Source organism: Lolium rigidum, chromosome 1 (genome assembly GCF_022539505.1).
Source record: "Lolium rigidum isolate FL_2022 chromosome 1, APGP_CSIRO_Lrig_0.1, whole genome shotgun sequence".
Taxonomy (NCBI): domain Eukaryota; kingdom Viridiplantae; phylum Streptophyta; class Magnoliopsida; order Poales; family Poaceae; genus Lolium; species Lolium rigidum.
Window position 1 is genome coordinate 86,783,509 of NC_061508.1, and position 22,633 is coordinate 86,806,141.

The following is a 22,633-nucleotide window of genomic DNA, read 5'->3' on the forward strand; positions in this document are numbered from 1 at the left end:
CAATGTTTATGCTGCCGGGACGAGCGGTGCCCTCCTGTGTGTCAATGGGAGGTGGGCTGGGGAGCTCGCTGTGTCGAAGGATATGGAAGGGTCGTCGGCATTGTCCGCGCGAAAGACGGAGGGGCCCGCACGGCGGACGGTGCCTGCGCGCGCGCGGCCGACATATCGTCGAACAGGTTGCGTGCACCGGACGTCGCAGCGGCTCCCAGGTTCTTCGGGCCTTTGGAGTTCGCCGGCGCACGGTTCAGGTCAATGGACGAAGGTGACGGCCCTGATATGGGGTGGCCCGATCTTCTCAGTAAGCAACGGTGGTGATGATGATCACGGGGTGATGGCAGCGGAGGAACACGACGATGTAGTGGATGATAACTTGTATGACGCAACGAGATCTCTCGATTGGTCCCTGTCGCCAATGCAACAGCTCTCAACCCCGCAAGATATTCGCAACTCCACACACTTGCGCACGTAGCCGCCGACCACGAAGCGGTAAGTTGCAACCGTCTAATTCCCAATGGAACAACGAGATCACACAAGACTTAAACAGGATCTACACAATATCCAAGCAATATGGTGTAGGGAATTCAATAGTTTTGCGAGCAAACAACTAAGAACTAGGGTTTATCTTAAACGTGGTCTAAAGCAGCTAGGGGGGCGTCACGGGCACTTATATAGGTGTCCGGGACGAGTTCCGGTCGAAAAGATACAAAAATAACCGACCCGAATAGATCTGGTCGAGACGGACTCGGACCGGTCCGGTCTGGAATCCGGTCGACCGGGCTGTGGACCGGGCGATCCGGTCCGTGGTCCGGTCAACCGGGCCGTGGACCGGGCGGTCCGGTCGGAGGTCCGGTCGACCGGTCGGAAGCCGGGAAAGCTGCGAAGTTTCCGGTCTCGCTCCGGTACGATAAATTTCCTCCGGTTGGTGGCCGGTTTACGACCGGTCGACCGGGCCGAGGACCGGGCGGTCCGGTCGGTGGCCGGTCGAGCCGGGTTCTGGACCGGCTCGGACTTCTTCTTCTCCTCTCGCGCATTCCTCCCGCTCCTCCCTCGCGCGTCCATGAGATATCTTCATGTCCAGCTCCATGTCCAGCTTCACGGCCTTCTTGATGTCCGTCTTCACGTCCAGTTGCTCCTCTCCTCGTGCGATGCATGTCTCCTCTTGATACCTGATGATACATAAGTAATAGGACTTAGGCAGTATAAAGTTCTCATCAATCAAAGTACCGTTTAGAAACAAGTTCACCTGTTGTTTAAGTAGCTTCGCACGAGCTCTTGTAATTGGTCCAATCCGAACTTCATTGGACTTGAGCTTCACAACAGGTTCATCTTCATTTGTTAATGACGGAGGTAGTAGTGAGGTAGGGATGTCCTCATCATCTCCCCCCTTCAAAAGGCGTCGACCCCGACGCTCCAAGGTCTTCTCCGTCATATGGTGTCAAATCAGCAACATTGAAAGAATTACCGACACCAAACTCATCAACTCGGAAGATCTATCGAGTATGCATTATCATTGATCTTGGCAAGCACTTTATAAGGACCAGCACCACGAGGCTTCAACTTAGACTTCCGCAGCTTCGGGAACCTATCCTTGCGAAAATGTACCCGGACCAAATCACCGGGCTTGAACAACATCTCTTTGCGCTTCTTGTTCATCCTTGCAGCATTGCTCTTGCCTTTCTTCTCGATCAACTCTTTAGTCTTCTCATGGATCTTACGCACAAAATCTGCCCTCTTGGATGCCTCCATATTAACTCTCTCATGTATGGGCAAAGGCAACAAGTCAAGTGGAGTAATGGGTTTGAAACCATACACCACCTCAAAAGGACACAGCTCCGTGGTAGAATGTACCGCCCTGTTGTAAGCAAACTCCACATGCGGCAAACACTCTTCCCACTCCTTCGAGGTTCTTCTTGATCATGGATCTCAACAGTTGTGACAAGGTTCGATTCACCACCTCGGCTTGACCATCGGTTTGAGGATGACAAGTAGTACTGAATAGTAGCTTTGTCCCCAGCCTTTCCCCAAAGTGTCTTCCGAAGTAGCTCATGAACTTCACATCACGATCGAAACAATAGTCTTCGGGACTCCATGTAGTCGAACAATCTCCCCGAAAAACAGGTTAGCAATATGCGACGCATCGTCGCTTTTGTGTGCAGGCAATAAAGTGTGACATTTTAGAAAATCTGTCCACTACCACAAATATAGAATCATGGCCTCTTTTAGTACGCGGCAAACCCAACACAAAATCCATACTTATATCCTCCCAAGGCGTAGTAGGTGCCGGTAACGGAGTATACAAACCGTGAGGCTTCAGCTTGGACTTGGACTTGTTGCAAGTAATGCATCTCCTCACATATCTATCCACGTCCCGCCTCATCTTTGGCCAATAAAAGTGGTCAGCTAGCATGAGTAGCGTCTTCTCACGCCCAAAGTGACCCATCAAACCTCCGAGCATGTGATTCCCGCAATAAGAGCAAACGCACGGACGATTCTAGAACACATAGTTTGTTAGCTCTAAACAAGAACCCATCATGTATGTGATATTTTTCCCATGCTTTACCAAGAGCACATAAGCGATATGGTTCAGCAAAATCATGATCAGTAGCATACAAATCACATAGTATCTCTAAACCAGGAATTTTAACATCAAGTTGAGTTAATAGCATATTCTTCCTAGATAGAGCATCAGCAACAATGTTATCTTTTCCCTTCTTATGTTTAATGATGTATGGAAAAGACTCAATGAACTCAACCCACTTAGCTAGACGCTTATGCAAAGTAGATTGAGCTTTCAGGTATTTTAAAGCTTCATGATCAGAATGTATGATAAATTCTTTTGGCCACAAATAATGTTGCCAAACCTCAAGAACTCTAATTAAAGCATACAATTCTTTATCATATATAGGATAGTTCAACTTAGCACCAGATAATTTCTCAGAAAAATATGCAATTGGGCGACCCTCTTGCATCAACACACCACCAATTCCAATACCACTAGCATCACATTCAATCTCAAATTGCTTATTGAAATCGGGAAGTGCAAGCAACGGTGCAGAAGTTAACAATCGTTTCAGTTCATCAAAAGCATGATCTTGGGCAACGCCCCACTCAAAGACAACACCCTTTTTAGTCAATTCATTCAAAGGTGCAAGCAATAGTAGAAAAATTGGGCACAAAACGGCGATAAAACCCAGCTAGACCATGAAAACTTCTAACTTGACTCACATTCATGGGAGTAGGCCAATTTTGAATAGCTTCAATTTTAGACACATCTACTTCTACTCCATGCTTAGAGACAACATAACCCGTAAATATGACCTTATCTTTGCAAAATGTGCACTTCTCAAGATTACCATAGAGTTGATTATCACGCAACACTTGCAAAACATGTCGAATATGTATAGTATGATCGGATTCATTGCGGCTGTAGATTAATATGTCATCAAAGTATACAACCACAAATTTGCCAATAAATTCACGCAAAACATGGTTCATTAATCTCATGAAAGTGCTAGGTGCATTAGTTAACCCAAAAGGCATTACTAACCACTCATATAAACCAAATTTTGTTTTAAAGGCGGTTTTCCACTCATCCCCTTCTTTCATCCTAATTTGATGATAACCACTACGCAAATCAATTTTAGAGAACACAGCGAAGCACCACTCAATTCATCTAGCATATCCTCTAAACGGGGAATAGGATGACGATATCGAATAGTAATGTTGTTTATAGCTCTACAATCTACGCACATACGCCAAGTACCATCTTTCTTAGGAACTAGAATAACGAGAACAAAGACAAGGACTAAGGCTTATGCGGATATAACCTTTGTCGAGTAGCGCTTGTACTTGCTTCGTATCTCCTTCGTCTCTTCGGGATTAGTGCGATATGGCGCCCTATTGGGCAGCGATGCTCCGGGAATCAAGTCAATTTGATGCTCAATACCTCGCAATGGTGGTAGTCCTGCGGGTACCTCCTCCGGAAACACGTCGCCGAATTCTGCAAAACACTAGAAACACCAAGAGGAAGAGGGGTCATGTCGTTAGAAACCAAAACCGTACCCCCGTACAAAAGCACAAGAGGCATGGCCGTAGGATCCTCACTAAATTCTCTCATGTCTTCTTTGGTGGCTAATGAAACTAAGGAATTCACTCTCTCACTTTTCGTTATATCACTCACGACATTACAATTCTCTCGCCTATCTAGAGATGCATCCTCCAAATTCACTTCAATCTTCTGACGAGACTCATTGACAATCTGTTGTGGTGACATAGGGTCGTAAGTTAATTTTCTTGCCCTTGTACTCCAAGTGATATGTATTGGCGCGGCCATTGTGTTGCACAGAACGGTCATAGAGCCAAGGCCGACCCAATAAGAGGTGACAAACCGTCATAGGAACCACATCAAAATCAATGCAATCCTTATACGGTCCAATCTCAAACTCAACACGCACCATATGGTTTACCTTCATCTCACCACTGTCGCTCAACCACTGAATATAATATGGATGCGGGTGCGGTAGGTACTTCAACTTCAGCTTGGTACATAACTCCTTGCTTGCTAAATTGCGGCAACTCCCGCCATCAATAATGACCTTGCAAGCCTTGTCAGGACCAACCAAAGCTTTGGTTTGGAACAAATTGCAGCGCCGAGTAGATGCACTAGGCAACACATTAAGAGCACGCTGCGACACAACAATGGTACGAGCATCAGAAGGATATGCATCTTCACCATCAGTGTCATAGTCATCATCGTCTGGAGCATTTGGATCAACATCATCTCCAGTCTCATACTCATTGTCCTCATTGATAAACATGACTTTGCGGTTAGGACAATCTCTCTTGAAGTGACCCTTGCCACCACATGTATGGCAAAGCATATCGCGGTTGCGCGTTGTAGACACACTAGAACCATTCGTACTTGCCGCAGATTCGGACTTCTTTGCATTAGAGACATTGGAGACCGGTTTGCTAGGCGGAGTAGAGTAAGGAACGGAGCGCGTCGACGGTGCCGGCGCCGTAGAGGGCGCGCGGGGTGTAAACGCCCAGCTCCCGTAGCACGTCCTTTAACCTTTGCTTCTTCAGCCAACTGTGATTCAGCTTCTCTTGCATGATGTAACAATTGATTCATATCGGTGTAGGTGTAATGACGAACAATGCCTTTAACATCATACTTCAATCCATTGAGAAAACGCTGCATTGTCATCTCTAGAGACTCACGGACACGACCACGCTGCATAAGCATCTCCATCTCCATGTAGTACTCATCAACAGTCTTCACACCTTGCCTCAATAGTGTTAGCTTATCAAATATATTCCGCATGTAATTTGTAGGCACAAAACGAGAAGTCATAACCTCCTTCATAGCACGCCATGTACGGATAGGTTGTGCACCATCTTCGTCGCGGTTACGAATCAAAGAATCCCACCAACGTAATGCATAACCATCAAATTCAGAAGAAGCAAGCTTGATCTTCTTATCTTCAGAGTAGTTGGGATGTAAGCTCCATAACTTCTCAATCTTGAGCTCCCAAGTGAGATATTCTTCAACATCAGCTCCCCCTTCAAACTTGGGTATGGAAAACTTGGGCTTACCCAATCCATCTTCTTCATCTTGCCCACGACCATTACGGCCAAGTGGAGCCCGACCACGCGGACGATGACCATGAGGCGCACCACGAGCATTGTGTGCGTCATCTTCAAGCTCGGGATCTTCATCATCGTCTTGTTGTTGTTGTGTAGTCAAATTCTCAATAGTAAGGCGCATATCGGTAAGAGTGCGCTCGTATATCGGTCATTTGATCAGCCAATCCGGTGACGGTGATATTAGTAGCATCCAGCGTCCGTTTGATCTCGTCAACCGTATCCTTAAGCTCATCATCCTTAGTGCGGAATTCACGTCGCATCTCGTTACGAAGAGCTTCATACTCCCTCCATGTGACGATATCTCGCCGAATTCTTGTTTTCCTGGTTAACAATCTTATTATCACTAGCGGACATGATTAGTAGGTTAGTGCACTAAATCAAAAATATATGGTGGTACTCTCACAACTCACTCAAAACTGATAAGAAAAGGAAATCTTACCGTTCCAAAGTAAATTAGTGTTGCTTACCACTTGTAGGAACAACTAGTGCACGGATGTAGCGAAGCGAATATCAAGGGTATAAGAACAATCACACGACAAAGCGAGGATATATGTGGGGCTGTAGGTAGGCTACCTATTTGCACCAATAACAAGCTCTAGCGCTGACCGTAGACAACCAAAGATACTCACACAAGGCGATATAATGAGGCAATGCAACTATATGTGGGAAAGGTTGCAATGCACTAGAGAGACGCTAGCAAAGCTCAATGAAACAGGCACAAGATTGCTCAACTACGGGTGCAGTAAAGTAAACTTAGGCCTTCACTTGATTCAACTAGCACAACACTTTTCTTTTTAATTTTTTCTTTTTGTATAACACACGCAGCTATGTAGCTCTTTTTGCTTTTTTTTTTTTTTTTTTTTTTGACTCAACTCCTTGATAACACGGCCAACAGAAATTGCAAAGCACCAAAACCCTAACGAGCAGCCTGTCGAGCGGTAAAACTAGTCTCTTCTGGGGAAGTTCCTAGGCACGTATATCGATAGGCTGTGTCTATGGTTGGGAACAAGCACACTGTACGCTATGTGGACTCGGAGTAACAAAAACTGACACACTATGAGAAACTAGACACAAGATGATAGGGAAAACGCAAACCCTAACAATTCTACTAGAAGAAAGATAAAGATACGCAAAAACAACTACGAAAAGCAACTAAAACTCGAAATTAGTGCAATCTAAGGCTATGGCAAACCCTAACCCTAATTTTTTTTTTATGGCTTTTCTCGGATAGGAAAACACTCACAACTCAACTATGGGGTGGATTGTGGATGGCTTACCGAGGAAAACTGGAAATCCGATACCAAGATGATATGGGGTGGCCCGATCTTCTCAGTAAGCAACGGTGGTGATGATGATCACGGGGTGATGGCAGCGGAGGAACACGACGATGTAGTGGATGATAACTTGTATGACGCAACGAGATCTCTCGATTGGTCCCTGTCGCCAATGCAACGGCTCTCAACCCTCGCAAGATATTCGCAACTCCACACACTTGCGCACGTAGCCGCCGACCACGAAGCGGTAAGTTGCAACCGTCTAATTCCCAATGGAACAGCGAGATCACACAAGACTTAAACGGGATCTACACAATATCCAAGCAATATGGTGTAGGGAATTCAATAGTTTTGCAGAGCAAACAACTAAGAACTAGGGTTTATCTTAAACGTGGTCTAAAGCAGCTAGGGGGCGTCCCGGGCACTTATATAGGTGTCCGGGACGAGTTCTGATCGAAAAGATACAAAAATAACCGACCCGGAATAGATCCGGTCGAGACGGACTCGGACCGGTCCGGTCCGGAATCCGGTCGACCGGGCCGTGGACCGGGCGATCCGGTCCGTGGTCCGGTCAACCGGGCTGTGGACCGGGCGGTCCGGTCGGGGGTCCGGTCGACCGGTCGGAAACCGGAAGACCGCGAAGTTTCCGGTCTCGCTCCGTACGATAAATTTCCTCCGGTTGGTGGCCGGTTTACGACCGGTCGACCGGGCCGAGGACCGGGCGGTCCGGTCGGGTGGCCGGTCGACCGGGTTCCGGACCGGCCTCGGACTTCTTCTTCTCCTCTCGCGCATTCCTCCCGCTCCTCCCTCGCGCGTCCATGAGATATCTTCATGTCCGGCTCCATGTCCAGCTTCACGGCCTTCTTGATGTCCGTCTTCACGTCCAGCTGCTCCTCTCCTCGTGCGATGCATGTCTCCTCTTGATACCCGATGATACATAAGTAATAGGACTTAGGCGAGTATAAAGTTCTCATCAATCAAAGTACCGTTTAGAAACAAGTTCACCTGTTGTTTAAGTAGCTTCGCACGAGCTCTTGTAATTGGTCCAATCCGAACTTCATTGGACTTGAGCTTCACAGCAGGTTCATCTTCATTTGCTAATGACGGAGGTAGTAGTGAGGTAGGGATGTCCTCATCAGGCCCCGTCATGGACTCGCCCACCTCCGGTGACCCATCCCGTGACTGGTACGCCTGCCGCCCATGCGCCCCCATTTCGTGCCCAAATAGGGCAGTCGGCGGGGCAGTTGACCTTGGAGGAAGGGGCCGGGTCACGGAGGAGGCCGAGCTCCCCACCGAGGCCGCGCCGGTGCCGGGGATGATCATGTGCCGGCCGAGCGCCGGGTGGCCGTAAAATAGCATGGCCTGCTTGCTCTTGAAGGAGACCGCTCTTCGCCTCCGTCCGGAGTTGGAGAAGCCGCTCCGCCGCCGCGCCGCCGCTCCGGCTCGGCGGCGGTTTCCCTCTTCCGTTGGTCCGGCCGCCCTGCGCCGGTCGCCCTCTTCCTCGCTCTCGAGCTTCCTCTCGCTCCGGGGTGAGCTCGGCCTTCGCCTTCTTCGTCCGCGGCCCGGGGGGGCTCGGCCACCGCCGGTTCAGGAGCCGCCTCCACGGCGAGAGCCGGCAACGGCCGCGGGTGCCTCCTCTTCGATGGTGGCGGTGGTGTCGGGGGCGGTGGCGGCGGCGATCGCTTCGTCGGCCATCTCTAGGTTTTGGGAGTACGGTGGAGTGTTTTCGTTTTGGGAGGCGAGACGGGCGGGCCGAGGGCGGACAAGGGAGGACGCGGCGACCGGCCTTTCGCGTCCGCGGCCACGCAAACTCGTCCAAGATTTGGGCCGGGTTTGGGTCGTCCCGGACGCCGCGGCCATCCGTTTTAGGGATGGGTCCGCGCGCTGGGCCGCGGTTTTGTCCGTTTCGACCCATCCGGACGCGCGGGCGCGGGATGGGTCGCCCGGTTGGAGATGCCCTAAGTGGTTATCTGGCTCGCCACGCACACCGTCTCGTCTTAATCTCTGAAAGAAATTAATCCAGAAAGCAAACTCTAATAAATTCCCCAGATCGACAAGCCTCTCTTTCTCCATTCCCCCGCATCACCTGCAGCATCAGCAAACCAAACCAATCCAGGGTCACTCCCTTCCTCCACACCACTCCCCCCAATCCCCCAAACCCTAGCCGGAATGGAGCCCAAATCCACCACCCCGCCGCCGCCGGTCCCCGTGCTGGGCGCGCCCGTCGGGTACCCGCCGCCGGGCGTCTACCCGGGCGCCGCCGCCGCCGGCTACCCGCACGCGCCGGCGCTCTACGCGCCTCCCCCGCCGCCGCCCCCCGCCGTCTCCGCCGCCTCGCAGCAGGCCGCCGCGCAGCAGCAGATGCAGCAGCTCCAGGCCTTCTGGGCCGAGCAGTACCGCGAGATCGAGGCCACCACCGACTTCAAGAACCACAACCTGCCCCTCGCCCGCATCAAGAAGATCATGAAGGCCGACGAGGACGTCCGCATGATCGCCGCCGAGGCGCCCGTCGTCTTCGCGCGCGCGTGCGAGATGTTCATCCTCGAGCTCACCCACCGCGGCTGGGCGCACGCCGAGGAGAACAAGCGCCGCACGCTGCAGAAGTCCGACATCGCAGCCGCCATCGCGCGCACCGAGGTCTTCGACTTCCTCGTCGACATCGTGCCCAGGGACGAGGCCAAGGACGCCGAGGCCGCTGTCGCCGCGGGGATGCAGCACCCGGCCGCCGGCATGCCCACCGCAGACGGCATGGGCTACTACTACGTCCCGCAGCAGTAACCATCTCCATATGTGTATGCCTCTAGCGGTTTTATTAAGTTAAGATAAGATTATGTTGTTGTTGCTCTCTAGTGCCTGCATGGCTGCTATGTTTGTTTGTTCGCTCGCCGCATAATAACTTGGAAGATGTTGTCATCATTTGAGATGCCCTCTCTCTTCTGGTGGGAGGGCTGATTCAATTCCAGGATTCCGCAAGGTTGCCATCATTCACGCAGATTGTATCATCCATATCTAACTGTTAACATTAATTGTCTTGCCGCGTTCTTCAATCAGCACATTGTATGATGCATGTCTAACTGTAACTACGATCTCGTTGTCGCTTTTACGATGGAAACTCAAACGGTACCGAGCCAGATCTTTGTGTAATTTTTAGCTTTTGTGTATATGTATTACTCTTCATATACATGCTAAACTAGTACAGTTGTTTCGTAGTGTATACTCATCAAGTTCACATGACTATATCTCCTCTTAGTGTAATTTTGTAGCTTTTGTTTATAAATATTACTCTTCTCCGTATGATATAAACTTACTCATGCATTTGTTAGTCTGGCATGACCCTGCCACTGATGACATGGGGTACTGCTACGTCAGTCGCACTAGCGTCTATATGATTTAGCGGTCTTAAGTTAAGATTCTGCCGTTGCTTTAATGCGGTCATGTTTGTTTCTTGCCTCATAAGAACTTGAAGATGTTGTGATCATTTGAGTGGCCTCCTCTGGTAGGGCTGATTCCATTCGAGGATTCCTCAAGGTTGCCATCATTCACGCAGATTGTATGATGCATGTCTAACTGTTAACATTAATTATCTTGTCGCGTTCTTCAATCAGTGTTATTCAGCTTCATCCGCAGTCAAATAGCTTCATTTGTACTACACTGTAACTATGATCTCGTTGTGGCTTTTAGGGTGCAAACTCAAACGGTACACATCCAGATCTTTGTGTAATTTTTAGCTTTTGTGTATAATATGTTTACTATTCATATACATGCTAAACTAGTACAGTTGTTTGGTAGTGTATACTCATGAAGTTCATATGACTATATCTCCTCTTAGTGTAATTTTTTAGCTTTTGTGTATATGTATTACGCTTCTCCATATGGTACTCATGCATTTGTTAGTATGGCATGACTCTGCCACGTCCAGCCGCACTAGCATCTATATGATTTAGCAGTTTTAAGTTAAAATTCTGCCGTTGCTTTAATGCGGTTATGTTCGTTTCTTGCCTCATAAGAACTTGAAGATGTTGTGATCATTTGAGTGGCCTCCTCTGGTAGTAATCCATTCAATTCAAGGATTGGGGGAGGTTGTTGTGATTCAGGCAGATTGTATGATGCTGATACATGCCTAACTTCTAGCATAATTATCTTGTGGCATTTTTTTTGGATCATTGTTACCCATCTTCATTTGCAGTGAAATGACTTCATGCATATTCCCTGTAATAATCTCGTTATGGCTTGCAGATTAGAAACTCAAATAATACAACGATTGTGAGCCAGATCTTTGTGTACATTTTAGCTTGCGTTCGTATGTTTAATTGGTATGGTGGCTGCCTTTGATATATTCTTCGGATAATCAGATACATGTTCGATTGGTATTGTTTGATAGTGTATAACAGCTCATGAAGTTTATAAGATTATATCTTTTCTTTGTGTACTCCTATGGTTGTAGGCACTGGTAACTGGATTATGTGATGGCCTCTGATGTCATATGGTTGTAGGCACTGAAGTTGATTTTTCTGTAGTTCATGTGATTCTTGGTGTTATTTTTAAAATTTATTATGCATCCTAGGACTAGGTTATTGACAGTGCAAACTTCTTTGTTTACGCTTTAACTTGTCTAACTTTATATCATTTGTTTTTATTCTCTTCGAGTTACTTGTTCCTTGGGGCTTTTGGGGTAGATCGATTAATTGTCAGCAACGGACCAGAGATACCCTAGCCTGAACATCTCAGGCAGTTCACCTTTTATCAATCTGAGCGATGCTGCATCTGAATTGTTCAGGGCTGTGAATTGCCAAGTCATAGAAACTCTGGTAGAGTTGTTATTTTAGCTAGTGTTGATCCCTTGCATTCTTTTGCTTGGAGTGATGATCCCTTGCATTCTTTTGCTTGGAAAAGAAAAACTATCACGCTGAATCAAAATTTTGGAGTTCTTTCAAGAATTTTGGAGGTGTATTGCAGTGAGAATTGTGTTTGTGTCACTTAGAATTCATTTCTTTTCGCCGCGAAAAGTCTCTTGCCTTCGTAAACTGAATAAGTTTGCAGGCAGGCCAAATTAGCATTCGATCTGACTACAGTATGGGATACAGTATTTGAAGAGCAAAAGGAAACCATGAATCTGTCTATCTGTTCTTGAAGTTAAATATGCCTAAACTGGAACAAAATTCCATTTCCTGAGGTAGTGAATACATCAGTTGAAAGAAATGAAGGAGAAGCTCAATTAGCATTACAATGCATATTTTGTCACGCTAAGAGGTCAGAATAAATCCCATTTAGAAAATTCTTGAAAGAACTCCAAAATTTTGAAGAGCGCCTAACTGCATGGTTAAGCTCACATTAACCAACTGCATGGTTAAGCTCACATTAACCAGTCTTTTAATCCAATTTTGGATTTTTTTCTTTCTGAAACTGTAGGAGAACTGTGTTCCAGGCACAGCACATTTCGATCATCAAAGAGGGGGAACCTAATAAGAGCTTTGTGTATTAACAACAGTTTTTTCTGGCATTATTAAGACTTGCAGAGTTAATGGCACACAAAGTTCAGACGTATGCATGCATCTTAAGGCTTTGCTCCTTTGGTAGCTACACTTGCTATGAGCATCACAATATAATTTTTTTTTAAATCGAGGCAAAAACTTTGCCTCATCTATTAATTAAGAAGATAGTACCTAGTTTTTAGAAGAAAATTGGATGAGAACTGGCCATGTCTCCATAAACAACACGCCTACACACACCTACAACAAAGTCTAACAGCCTGAACAACAGGGTCACACCCACTCTAGCCAACACAAAAAACCACAAAGTGACACTAACAAACACTCCAACACTAACACAACAAGACCTATTCGGCAACCCCAAAAGAGGATATTCTTCAAGCCGCATACGTCTTTCTTAAGGCATCACTCTTCTTGGCTTTGCTTTTCAATGATCCAGAACCCACCTTTTTTACTTTTGTTCCTGATTGCCCTCTCCTTCAAAAGGCACCCAATAGTTTTGCCACATCCAGGATTATCAGCCTCCAAGCTGGTGAGAAAGTCATAAAACTTTTTGGCAAAGAGAGCTCCTGGAATAGGTGTCGACGTACATACAGCATCGGCCCCTAATGCGACAACCTCGGCACCAAACAGGAAGCGAGTGGAGAAGCTCATCACCCAAACCTCCACGACCGACGGAATCAAGCAACTTGCTAGGCTCAACTGATGTTGGTGTGGACCACAAAGCCACATACAAGGTACCAATCGAGCCCACCTTCAGCGAAGCTGGCTTCCCACATAGATTAAGCACCTTGGGTATGATCTGCATCACCGGAACTGTGACCCTAACACTGACCTCACTGCCAGATGCTGCCGACACAACGGGCTACAACGACGAGCAGGGACTAACACGAGGAGAGAAGTAGTCATAGAGACCCGCTTCTTTATCATCCACAGAGCCGACATGGAGCTCAGGTGGAGGAGTGACATTAGGGGCAACCACGAGCCTACCAAAAGCAGCCTCTGCCCTCGTCAGAAAACTCTCAACACGCTCAAGACAACCTTGAAGCTCAGAACGAAGCAGCTCTGCCTGCTTAGCAAGAACATGCTGCAACTGCACATCGGTTGGTTGGCAAGGTGGGTGTGGCCGATGCTGCGGACATGGAGGGTGCCGCTGCCAAGCAAGAGGATGGACAACGACTGGCCGCCATGGCAGCCTCGGAAAGGAGTGGGCGCTTCACCATCAACTGACCACGAATGGCACGGTCCGACTCGCGGGCCGCGAGGGCACATGCGAAAAGCATAACTGCTCTTGGCACCAGGAAATGGCTGCATGCCAACAGAAGACCCACCCTATGGGCTTTGCAAAATCTTGTATTCATCCTAGAACTACATAAAATCTTGTAAATCAATCTGAGTGATGGAACGCCTATATTGTCCGTGGCTGGGAATTGGCACATCGTCAACATTGATTGTGGTTTTACTAATAAAGTAGGGGAAATGAGTGTTTAGCTTATATTCACATATAGTGCTGCAGTGATTATGTTGCACATAGAATTTGCCCTGTTCTGGACTGATCAAAACCATAGGATCAGGATTGCAGGGAGAATTGTGTTGGCATCATGCAGCCCTAAAAAAACTGAATACATTTGCGGCCAAGTTTGCACGGAAGTTACAACCTGACCAAAAGCAGAGCATCAAGATTCAAGAGTATCACTAAACATTTGTTCTTTCTTTACAATCTGCCTGAATCGAAACGGCAGTTGAGGAACTGAAGGGGGAATTCAGTAACCAGAACGATGTGTAAATGAATATTTCGTTTTGAGTTGTGAATGAATCATACAAAGAAGTTATGAATTGTTACAAAGCGTAGGCCCTCTGACGGCGAAGAAAAACAATGTTGTGAATTTATCATGGGAGCACAAGCAGTGATCTGTCCTATGCAAACAAGACCCGCGTGCGTTCCCCTCTCTCTGGTTTCGCCCGAATCAACTAGTCAGGAAGCTTGCGAACCTGCGAGTAGGAAAGCAGATTATCGTCATTTATGAAGATCAAATTTCAAGCGCCGGTCATTTGAGTCATAAAAAATCTTCACATACCACCGGATGAAAATCAGTCATGAATTAAATTTCTGAAGATCTAATCCAGAGATAATACTGAATTCTCATAAGAAGTGAATTCAACTCACCGAAAAATTGGATAGGCTCTGTTCTACGCGCAGAGGATGAGCTTCCCGAAGGGCAAGGCTGCGGCGGCGACGGCGAGGAGGCAGGCAGTAACGATGTTCCGGTAGCACCACTGGAGAGGCCCCCACGCCCCGGCGCCCTCGACGCTGGCGCAGTTGGCTCTGGTCACCCCGCACTGCGGCTCCTTGGAGAGGTCGAAGGACGCGCCCTTGAGGCGCAGCTCCTGCACGCACCGCGCCAGTGCCCGGGCGTCGCCGCGCTCCCGCCGCAGCCGCCGCGCGGCGCGCCAGTAGGCGCAGACGCGGAGCTGCACGGCGGCGGCGAGCGCGAGGGAGGCGGCCAGGGAGAGGGACGAGGGCGCCCACCACCTCCCGCAGGCGCGCGAGGGGGTGCCCGCGGCGACGGAGGCGGCGAAGAGGAGCGCGAGGGAGAGGCCGTGGAGGGCGAGGAAGGCGGCGCAGAGGTAGAAGGCGTCCCGGCGGGCCGCGTCCATGAGCGCCTCGAGCGCGCACGCGCGGCGGGTGAGGCGCGACTCCTCCCGCTGCCACAGCTTGAGCAGCAGCAGGTGGCCCCCGCTGTCGGCGATCTCGCCCAGCGGGTGGTGCTGCCCCGACGCCGCCTTGCCGAGGAACGCGCCGGCGCCGTCGCCGGTGACCGGGATCTCCACGACGTGGGCGTCGTTCTTCAGGGGCTCCGCCATTTGGGTTGGAAGCTTCGGCTTGATTTGGAAGGTTTGAGTTGATGTGAGATGTGAGATGTGGGAGGCAGAAAAGGAAGGAGGGGAGTAGAAGCGTGATGATCCAGTGTTGGTTTTTGGTAAGCGCGGCGGCGGCTTAAGGGGTTGGTTGTGCCGTGCGAGTCCGCCCAACGGTCGGCAACTTTAGTGAGGCAGGCAACGGTCGAATTTTGCTGGGCCTCCTGTAACTTGCAGGGGCGCTTTCGCAACCGGTAGAGAGTATGTTAAGAGTGGAAAATTTTGGTTCACATAGCCACATAGGTAACGGAAAGGGATAGGGAATTAGGGAGACATCACAACTCTTTAGCAGATCATGAACGCCATGAAATACCAAAAAGATCTCTAATCTAAACAAAGATCTAGAGGAAGGGATCCAAGACAACTGAAAACATGAGCATAAGAGATCAATGGAAGAAGCTCCTCCTCGCCCCGCCGCTGCTGGTGAAGAAGGGGAGGTCGAGGGGCGGGTTGCCGTCTTGTACCACTACCGGCGGCAGCACTCAGTGGTTGGTGGACGCGGGCTCGATGCAGCAGACCTGAAGGGAGAGACTCTGCTGGGCAACCCGATCTGTTACCGGAGTGGTGTAACCGGTATCGAATTTGTATAGGGGTGGGATTTGTTTACAAGGAATCTGATTACAGATAAGTTGAAACAAATTTATTTTAGAGGAATTTGTCACCAACGTTATCAAGTTACGTTACAACATTGTGAAGAAAAGTACGTTACAAAATCATGAACCAAACAAGTCTGAGCTAAAGATTCAAGTGGGATGGGAAAATCGCCTAACACGAGATTGGGAGTCCCACCAGCACCGCCCACTTAATTCCTTTGCATGCAACCTACCTTTCTGTTGTTGGGGGTAAAAGTAGTCACTCTAGTTTGTCCCGTTTATAGACCGCTTGAGCATACGTGGGGAAAGTCGTAGACTCACAACCGTATATCTCCGTACCGGCCATCCACGCCGCTTCCTCTGATGTTGACACATGTCCATACTGCTTGCCGGCTATTTGGATCTCGTGGGTCATGTTGGTCCCACTATCTTAGTATCTTTTCTCCCGTTTGCCCGCAAAAACAGTCTATCGCGTTTAATTCCGGTGGGTGAGCTCAGGCAGAAACATATCCCATGTATGTCCCACTTGAATCTTTACTATATACATGGCGCGTAGTTGTTGATGGTGAAGTTGAAACCTAGGATTCCAAGTGCAACGTGTTAACCGCTCCAAACATGTACACAAGTTTAAGATGGAGTCTAGGTCCTGAACATGAATGTTTGAGACTGGCCGACCTGCTAAGCTTCGGCTGCCTGCCTATATGGGAGTCCTTGGTGGGAGGGTGTGCAAGTTCCGGGTGAAAACTCAGCCCCCTACTCAGGTCGGTGTCGACGAGGGTGATGTCCCAGGATGTCGTTTCCCTTCCTGGAGGCATGGGGGATCCTACCTCTCATTCCATCGAGGTTTAGTGCTCTTCGAGTGAAAAAACAAGTTCTAGCCTTGCCCGTAGCGGGCGACGGCAGCGGTCTCGTCGCATCTCCTTGGGGCATCGTCTTGGAGAGCATGACCTTCACTGGGCGATAGTAGATTGCTTGTCGGGAAGTGTCGCCGTGCCGGTGGGGATGGTGGATAAGGTGGCAACCTGGAGTAGGATGCAAAGAGCTGGGGTTGCAACCCTATAAGGATGTGCGGAAACAACTCTAAGGTAGAGGGATGTAGCTTGTAACGTCTTGGGTGGCTTGTGGCGACCTTTACCATGGGGGTGGCAGCATAGTCATCTATCAGACGTGTCCTATAGGAAACCGTCAGACTTCATGTCGGGGCAACAATCCAAATGAGTTTGTGGCATGGCCGTGGTCTACGGCCGATTGCCCTGTGCAGCTTAGACTGCGGGTTGTCGGTTCGTGTGGTGTTGACTCGAGAGCGAGCAGTGGTAAGTCTAGACGGCGACCCCGAAAGGTGGTGGTCTTGGTTGACACACAATGCGCAGTGTAGTAGCATAATGTTGGAGCGTCGTCTTCTAGTGCTCAACAACTTTGAGGGTGCTTGCCCTTGTGTCGTGTGGACGATGAGGTGACTCTTGACATTGGTCATCGGCATGTCGGACACCACTTCTGGTGGATGGTGTTGTGGGTATACTTCATGGGTGTACCATCGACAGTGCCTAGATCCGGCAAGCCCGGGTGGCCCATAGACGGTGGTGGTGGCATGAGGCCCATCGGGGCGGCCCAGTTGCTGTAGATCAAGATGGATGAAGTCCAGCCCAGGAACAAGGAGTTGGATCCACCGAACCGACAATAGGAGTCGGGTCGGGCCTGGCCCGTTAGGGGTAGCCGGATCCGGTACGATATGTGGAGGAAGGCGGATCCTTGACGTACACGGCAAGATAATGTACCGTAGTTAGGTAACTTGTATTCCGGCTAGGACTCTCCGTGTAAACCCTAGATCCGTGCGCCTATATAAGCCGGATCCCGGGAGCCATAGAGGGACAACCACAACTCATTGTAACAAGACGAAAGCACCCATATAATTCCAGACAAGCAGCAGTAGGCCCTGTCTTCGAGCAGGTGTTCCGAAGCTGGGTAAATCGCGTACCACCGTCCCGAGGACTCTCCGCCCTATGGCCCTACTTCTTCTCCCCCTCGTGAGGATCCCTCCTCCGAGGTAACGTCGATTAGGCAACGACAGATGGTATTGTGGATCCAGACTTCTTCACCTCTGTGAGAGCATCCCGGGTCTGCTCCTCACATAGCAGATGTAGCTTCTTCTCTTCCACAGTGGTGGGAGCTTGGCTAGCTCAAGAGAGTGGGTCACCATTAGTTGTGTTAGTTTGGTTGACATGCTTTGGTGGTCTTCGATGTGTTGCCAACGAGCGTGTGCGTGCCTCTATTGTGTTGGTGTTCTGACGGGACCGGCTCTGAGTGTGTCGGTTTTCGCCGGGTTTTCTTTAATAAATCAGACACCATCTTCTACGTCAGTGAAAGGATGTACGCGCGTTGTGCATCTGATATGTTGCTTAACGTGGTGCAAAAACATTAACCGAAATTGGTCTGCGCATGACACTTGTCGCAAGAAGAAACAAAGTGGAGGAAGAGATGAAAGAAGGCTACATAAAAGGTGGGATGACTTTTTTTTAAAGAATCAATTTTTCAAATCAAAATATCTTGAAAACCTTTCATCTAAATTATAAACCATTTTTTTATTTTGAGATTCTCCCGTCCCTATCTTTAAAACTAGGTTTGATCTGCTTACATGGGCCGCAATAGTTTAGATATAGGAGCGAAGGGTGTTTTTGGTTTGTGTCCAAGATTACCCTCACAAAATTTTAGCTAATAAAGATTTTGTTGAGCTATTCTTGCCCACAAGTTATTTAATATTAGCATGTATATCCCCTAAAAATATGAACTAAAATTGGTAGTAGACCATTTGCCAAAAAGTTGACAATTATTCGAATAAGAACCAATCTTTTGATAATCATGATTTTTTTTTGGAAAATGCTGCATATCCTTCGGAGGCACGGCCGTCTCGTAACCTCTGGCTCGCGCATCGAACACGTGTCCCGTGGTCGTCCGCACAACACGTCCAAGATGGGTCCCGCACACCTTATCTCTTCCAATTCCCCTTCCTTTCTCCTAGATCACTTCCTATTCCCGTGAACTGCCAAGGCCGGCGTGGTTTCAAGATCTCCGGCCATTGCCCCGCGCTCCCCCGATCTCTAGCCGGCGCCCACTGGAGCGCCTTCTCCATCCTCTCCACCTCCTACGATTCCTCGGCACCGCCTCCTCCCCTACATCATGAACGGCCGGCGACTCCCCGCGCCTCCACCTCCATTCCGCGACTCTTTGCCGGCTGTACAGCGTTCCCCGGGGCACCCTCTAGCGCCAGCGACCGCCACTTCCACCTCGCCGGCCGACGCTCGAAATCCACCCGCGCCGGCGACCTCAACTTCCACTTCGCCGGCCGCCGCTCGAAATCCACGCGCGCCGCCCGACCTCCGCCATGCTTCACCCCTGGAGGGGTTGCAAGGTGCATGTTGCAAGCCGGCGCCATCGTGCTCCCGGTTGTTGGTAGTCGGCGCCACCGCGATGTGAGCTCTGTGCACGTTGCTGCGAGGCCTGGCCGACGGTGCGGCGATAGTAGGACGACGCTGCGTTGAGCGTGAGTCATCGGTGCTGCAAGGGGATGCGTCAGCGAACGGCGTGGTGGGGAAAGCTGCAAAGGCTGACCGCCGGAGCTGCAAAGGCCGGTATCGGCTGCTGCAAAGGCCACTCGTGACTGCTGCTGGCGGGGGTGACGATGATACCGGTGGAGTGGTGCTGCCGTAGGTGGATGACGACGCTTCTACCGGTGCCCGACAGTGCTACCAGCCATGGCCAACGGTGTTGCCATAGGCGGACGACGGCGCATCCACTGGTGCGCGGTGGTGCTACAAACCATGGTCGGCGGTGCTGCTATGGTCTATCGGAGATGCTTCCATAGGTGGGCGCCAGTGCTTCCATGTGCGTACGATGGTGCTGCAAGGAGAAGGCGGCGGTGATGATGGCCGTAGTAGACATGCTATTGGTGGTTATGCTACTTTAGTAGTATAATTTTATTTGCTACGTGCGGTTAGCGGTGAAGCCACAAGCCCAGCTCCCTCGGCGCCCCGCCATCGCCCGAGATGGAGGCCATGGGTGCTGCGATTGCCGATGAAGGGTGCTACCACGCGAGATGGCTGGTGCTTCTAGGCAACACCGACTGCGCCGCCCACCGGCAACGGTGGTGCTTCCCATGGTGTCGGGCGGTGCTTCCCATGGTGTCGAGCGGTGCTTTTAATGGAGTCGGGCGATGCTACCACCGGCGGTGGCTGTGTTGCAAGGCGGGCCGGCGGATGCTACCACCGGCGATGGCTGATGCTACGATCGGCGGCGGCCGTGGTGCAAGCCGGGCCGGCGGTGACGGTGCTACAAGGCGGGCTGCTGGATGCTGCCACCGACGACTGCAGATGCTACCAGCCTACGACCAACGAGGGCGGATGCTGCGACCGGCGGAGCTTCAAGCGGAGGTTGCGGTGCTGCAAGCTGGACAAAATCTGTCTCCGACGAGTCTTTTCTTTTTTATTTCTAGGCGAACCGTTTTCTGCTTCAATGAAGCAAAAGCGGGTATTTTTTTGTTGCGACGAAGCAAAAACCGGCTCTCCATTTAGATTTGGCGTTCAAGTGGTTTTTTATGTTTTTCTTCTTAGTGATCGTTTTTTGCTTCAATGAAGCAAAAGCGGGTATTTTTTGCTGCGATGAAGCAAAATTAAAATTTTGCCTAAAAATGGACACGTGTCAGTCTGTGAAGCAGGAGGCTGGAAGGACTCGGTACCTCTGAGGGATTCCTAGCGCTTTCCAAAAAAATTAGTAGGAGATATTTTGGTAGCGATCCAAACACACCCTAGACTTCCCTTTCAGGTCAGCATCAGCTATCTGTTCCTTCCATGATCCCCTTTCTCCTAGCTTGCCCAAACCACGGAAGTCAACACAGAAATGCATGGCGACAGGCAGCCGGCGGCGGCGGCGGGCGTATCCAAGGTGCTGGACGACGACGACCTCCTCATCAAGATTTTCCTCCGCGTCGGCTTCCCCACCACCCTCGTCCGCTCCGCCCTCGTCTGCAAGCGCTGGCTAGGGCACGCCTCCGACCGCGCCTTCCTCCGCCGTTTCCGGGAGCTCCACCCGCCCCGCCTCCTCGGCTTCTACATCGAGGAACTGGGGATTCGATCGCCATCCTTCGTCCCGATGCTGCCTCAGCCCCCGGAGCTCGCTAACGTCATCCGGCACGCAAGCTTCGGGCGAGCGTATCGAACATCATCCATGGATGCCGGAACGGCAGCGTCTTCATTGCCTCGTACGGCCGTGGGTGGAAAGCTCTGTTTTAAATAGCCGGCTATAGCCAGGCTATAGCCCGGCTATAGCCTTTCCCGCATGATGCGGCTAACTGCTATAGCCCGGCTAAAGGTGCTAAAGTCCTTAAATAGCCGGCTATAGCCAGGCTATAGCCCGGCTATAGCTGTTTTGGGAGGCCGCGGCTATAGCCTGTAGCCCGCTATTTAAAACCATGGTGGAAAGGCTATACAGAGCACAGCCCGCTGTCGCGGTGCCCTGAGAGATGTGTGTCCACGACCCGGCCAGTGTTATTACTGCAGGCAGGCCATTACTGCAGCCCTCTCCAAAGAAGACCACGGTGACATTTCCTACTTCTACTTGTATGTGGAGTGTACCCTGGGCAAACCAGAATATAAGGTGCACATATATGTTCTGCATAGTGGTTCTTGGATCCCGCACCATCTTTTCGTCATAAACCAACACCCTCATCCGCTTTCTGAACGAAATGTTGTGATTGTCAACAACAAAATTTATTTGCCGGCGGGCCTGAGCCAGATCATTGTCCTGGATTTGATAGATTCGAGTGTCTCCACAATTCAGCTTCCACAAGGCGTGGAGCATGGCAAGAGGGGTACCGCCATATTGGCACGTGCTGATGATGCTTCCAGTCTATATGCCATCCATGTTGAGGAGTTTCAACTTCGCATCTGGCTCCACAAGGTGGACAACTGGTTGCTGGTGGATGCAATATGTATGCGTGAGATGTGTGCTAACTTGAGGATATCAGGTTGCATGGATGAGGATGAGCACACTGCTCTTCTCATAAACCAGGTGTGGGACTACTCTGAGTCTGTGTTCTTCAGGATGGGTCCTTGTGCGCTTCACTTGGATATCAAGTCTAGGACATTGCGTAAAGTGTATGAAACAAAAGAGGGTCATTTGGGTAATGCCCATCCTTTTAGGATGATCTGGCCTCCCACATTTCCCGCACTCAAGTATGATCCTGCAAGGTTTGTCTTTTGGCCTTAGATGATTTGTACACTACTCTTGTTGAGGTTACATAGTTTTGCAGTGTATTTTGGTCATGACACTGTTCAGTATAACTTTGGATTTTTATCTGTTGTATGATTGATTGCTTAGGATATTTTAACAATACTAGTTAAGAGACAGTAGACAATGCTCAATGTAAGATTATTTGAAACCACATTTGTTATGTGGTAATATTACAAGATGTTTAACTTGTTGTCTCATAGGGGACACATTTTTGTAACACGGGTGTTGCGCGGAGGACGAGGGTGTCCTATGCCCGTGGGGTGGGTGTTTGATTGGTTAGTTGAGAAGGATGATGTGGATAGATAAGTGAAATTAGAGAAGTAGGTGTTAGACTTGTTTTCTGGTTGCCAAAAGATTACAAAATGCTCCCTTTAAATATACATGCCCCCTAAGGCAAAAAATCTACTGGGTTCAGACACAGTTACCCTTT

General features: G+C 49.7%; 3 protein-coding genes across 3 annotated transcripts; 2 read left to right on the forward strand and 1 right to left on the reverse strand.

Annotated features, from left to right (window-relative positions):
• Nucleotides 1-8,920: 8,920 nt before the first annotated feature.
• LOC124677089 (nuclear transcription factor Y subunit C-6-like) lies at nucleotides 8,921-9,904 on the forward strand. Its single transcript, XM_047213090.1, has one exon. The coding sequence runs from the start codon at nucleotides 9,090-9,092 to the stop codon at nucleotides 9,696-9,698; it is 609 nt and encodes a 202-aa protein (XP_047069046.1). The 5' UTR covers nucleotides 8,921-9,089; the 3' UTR covers nucleotides 9,699-9,904.
• A 4,156-nt stretch (nucleotides 9,905-14,060) lies between these two features.
• LOC124690517 lies at nucleotides 14,061-17,679 on the reverse strand. Its single transcript, XM_047223925.1, has 2 exons — nucleotides 14,577-17,679; nucleotides 14,061-14,401 (listed from the first exon to the last, which is right to left on the reverse strand). The coding sequence occupies exon 1, from the start codon at nucleotides 15,272-15,274 to the stop codon at nucleotides 14,600-14,602; it is 675 nt and encodes a 224-aa protein (XP_047079881.1). The 5' UTR covers nucleotides 15,275-17,679; the 3' UTR covers nucleotides 14,061-14,401; nucleotides 14,577-14,599.
• Nucleotides 17,680-20,730: 3,051 nt separating this feature from the next.
• On the forward strand, nucleotides 20,731-22,179 carry LOC124648620. The gene is made up of 2 exons (XM_047188350.1): nucleotides 20,731-21,122; nucleotides 21,471-22,179. Exons 1-2 carry the CDS (start codon nucleotides 20,812-20,814, stop codon nucleotides 22,177-22,179), a joined length of 1,020 nt encoding a protein of 339 aa, XP_047044306.1. The 5' UTR covers nucleotides 20,731-20,811.
• Nucleotides 22,180-22,633: the final 454 nt, after the last annotated feature.

Coding starts and splice junctions, on each gene's coding strand:
- LOC124677089 (XM_047213090.1), top strand. CDS start 9,090: ATGGAGCCCAAATCCACCACCCCGCCGCCGCCGGTCCCCGTGCTGGGC.
- LOC124690517 (XM_047223925.1), bottom strand. CDS start 15,274: ATGGCGGAGCCCCTGAAGAACGACGCCCACGTCGTGGAGATCCCGGTC.
- LOC124648620 (XM_047188350.1), top strand. CDS start 20,812: ATGCATGGCGACAGGCAGCCGGCGGCGGCGGCGGGCGTATCCAAGGTG. Junction 21,123..21,470: donor CACGCAAGCTTCGGGCGAGC/GTATCGAACATC, acceptor TTATTACTGCAG/GCAGGCCATTACTGCAGCCC.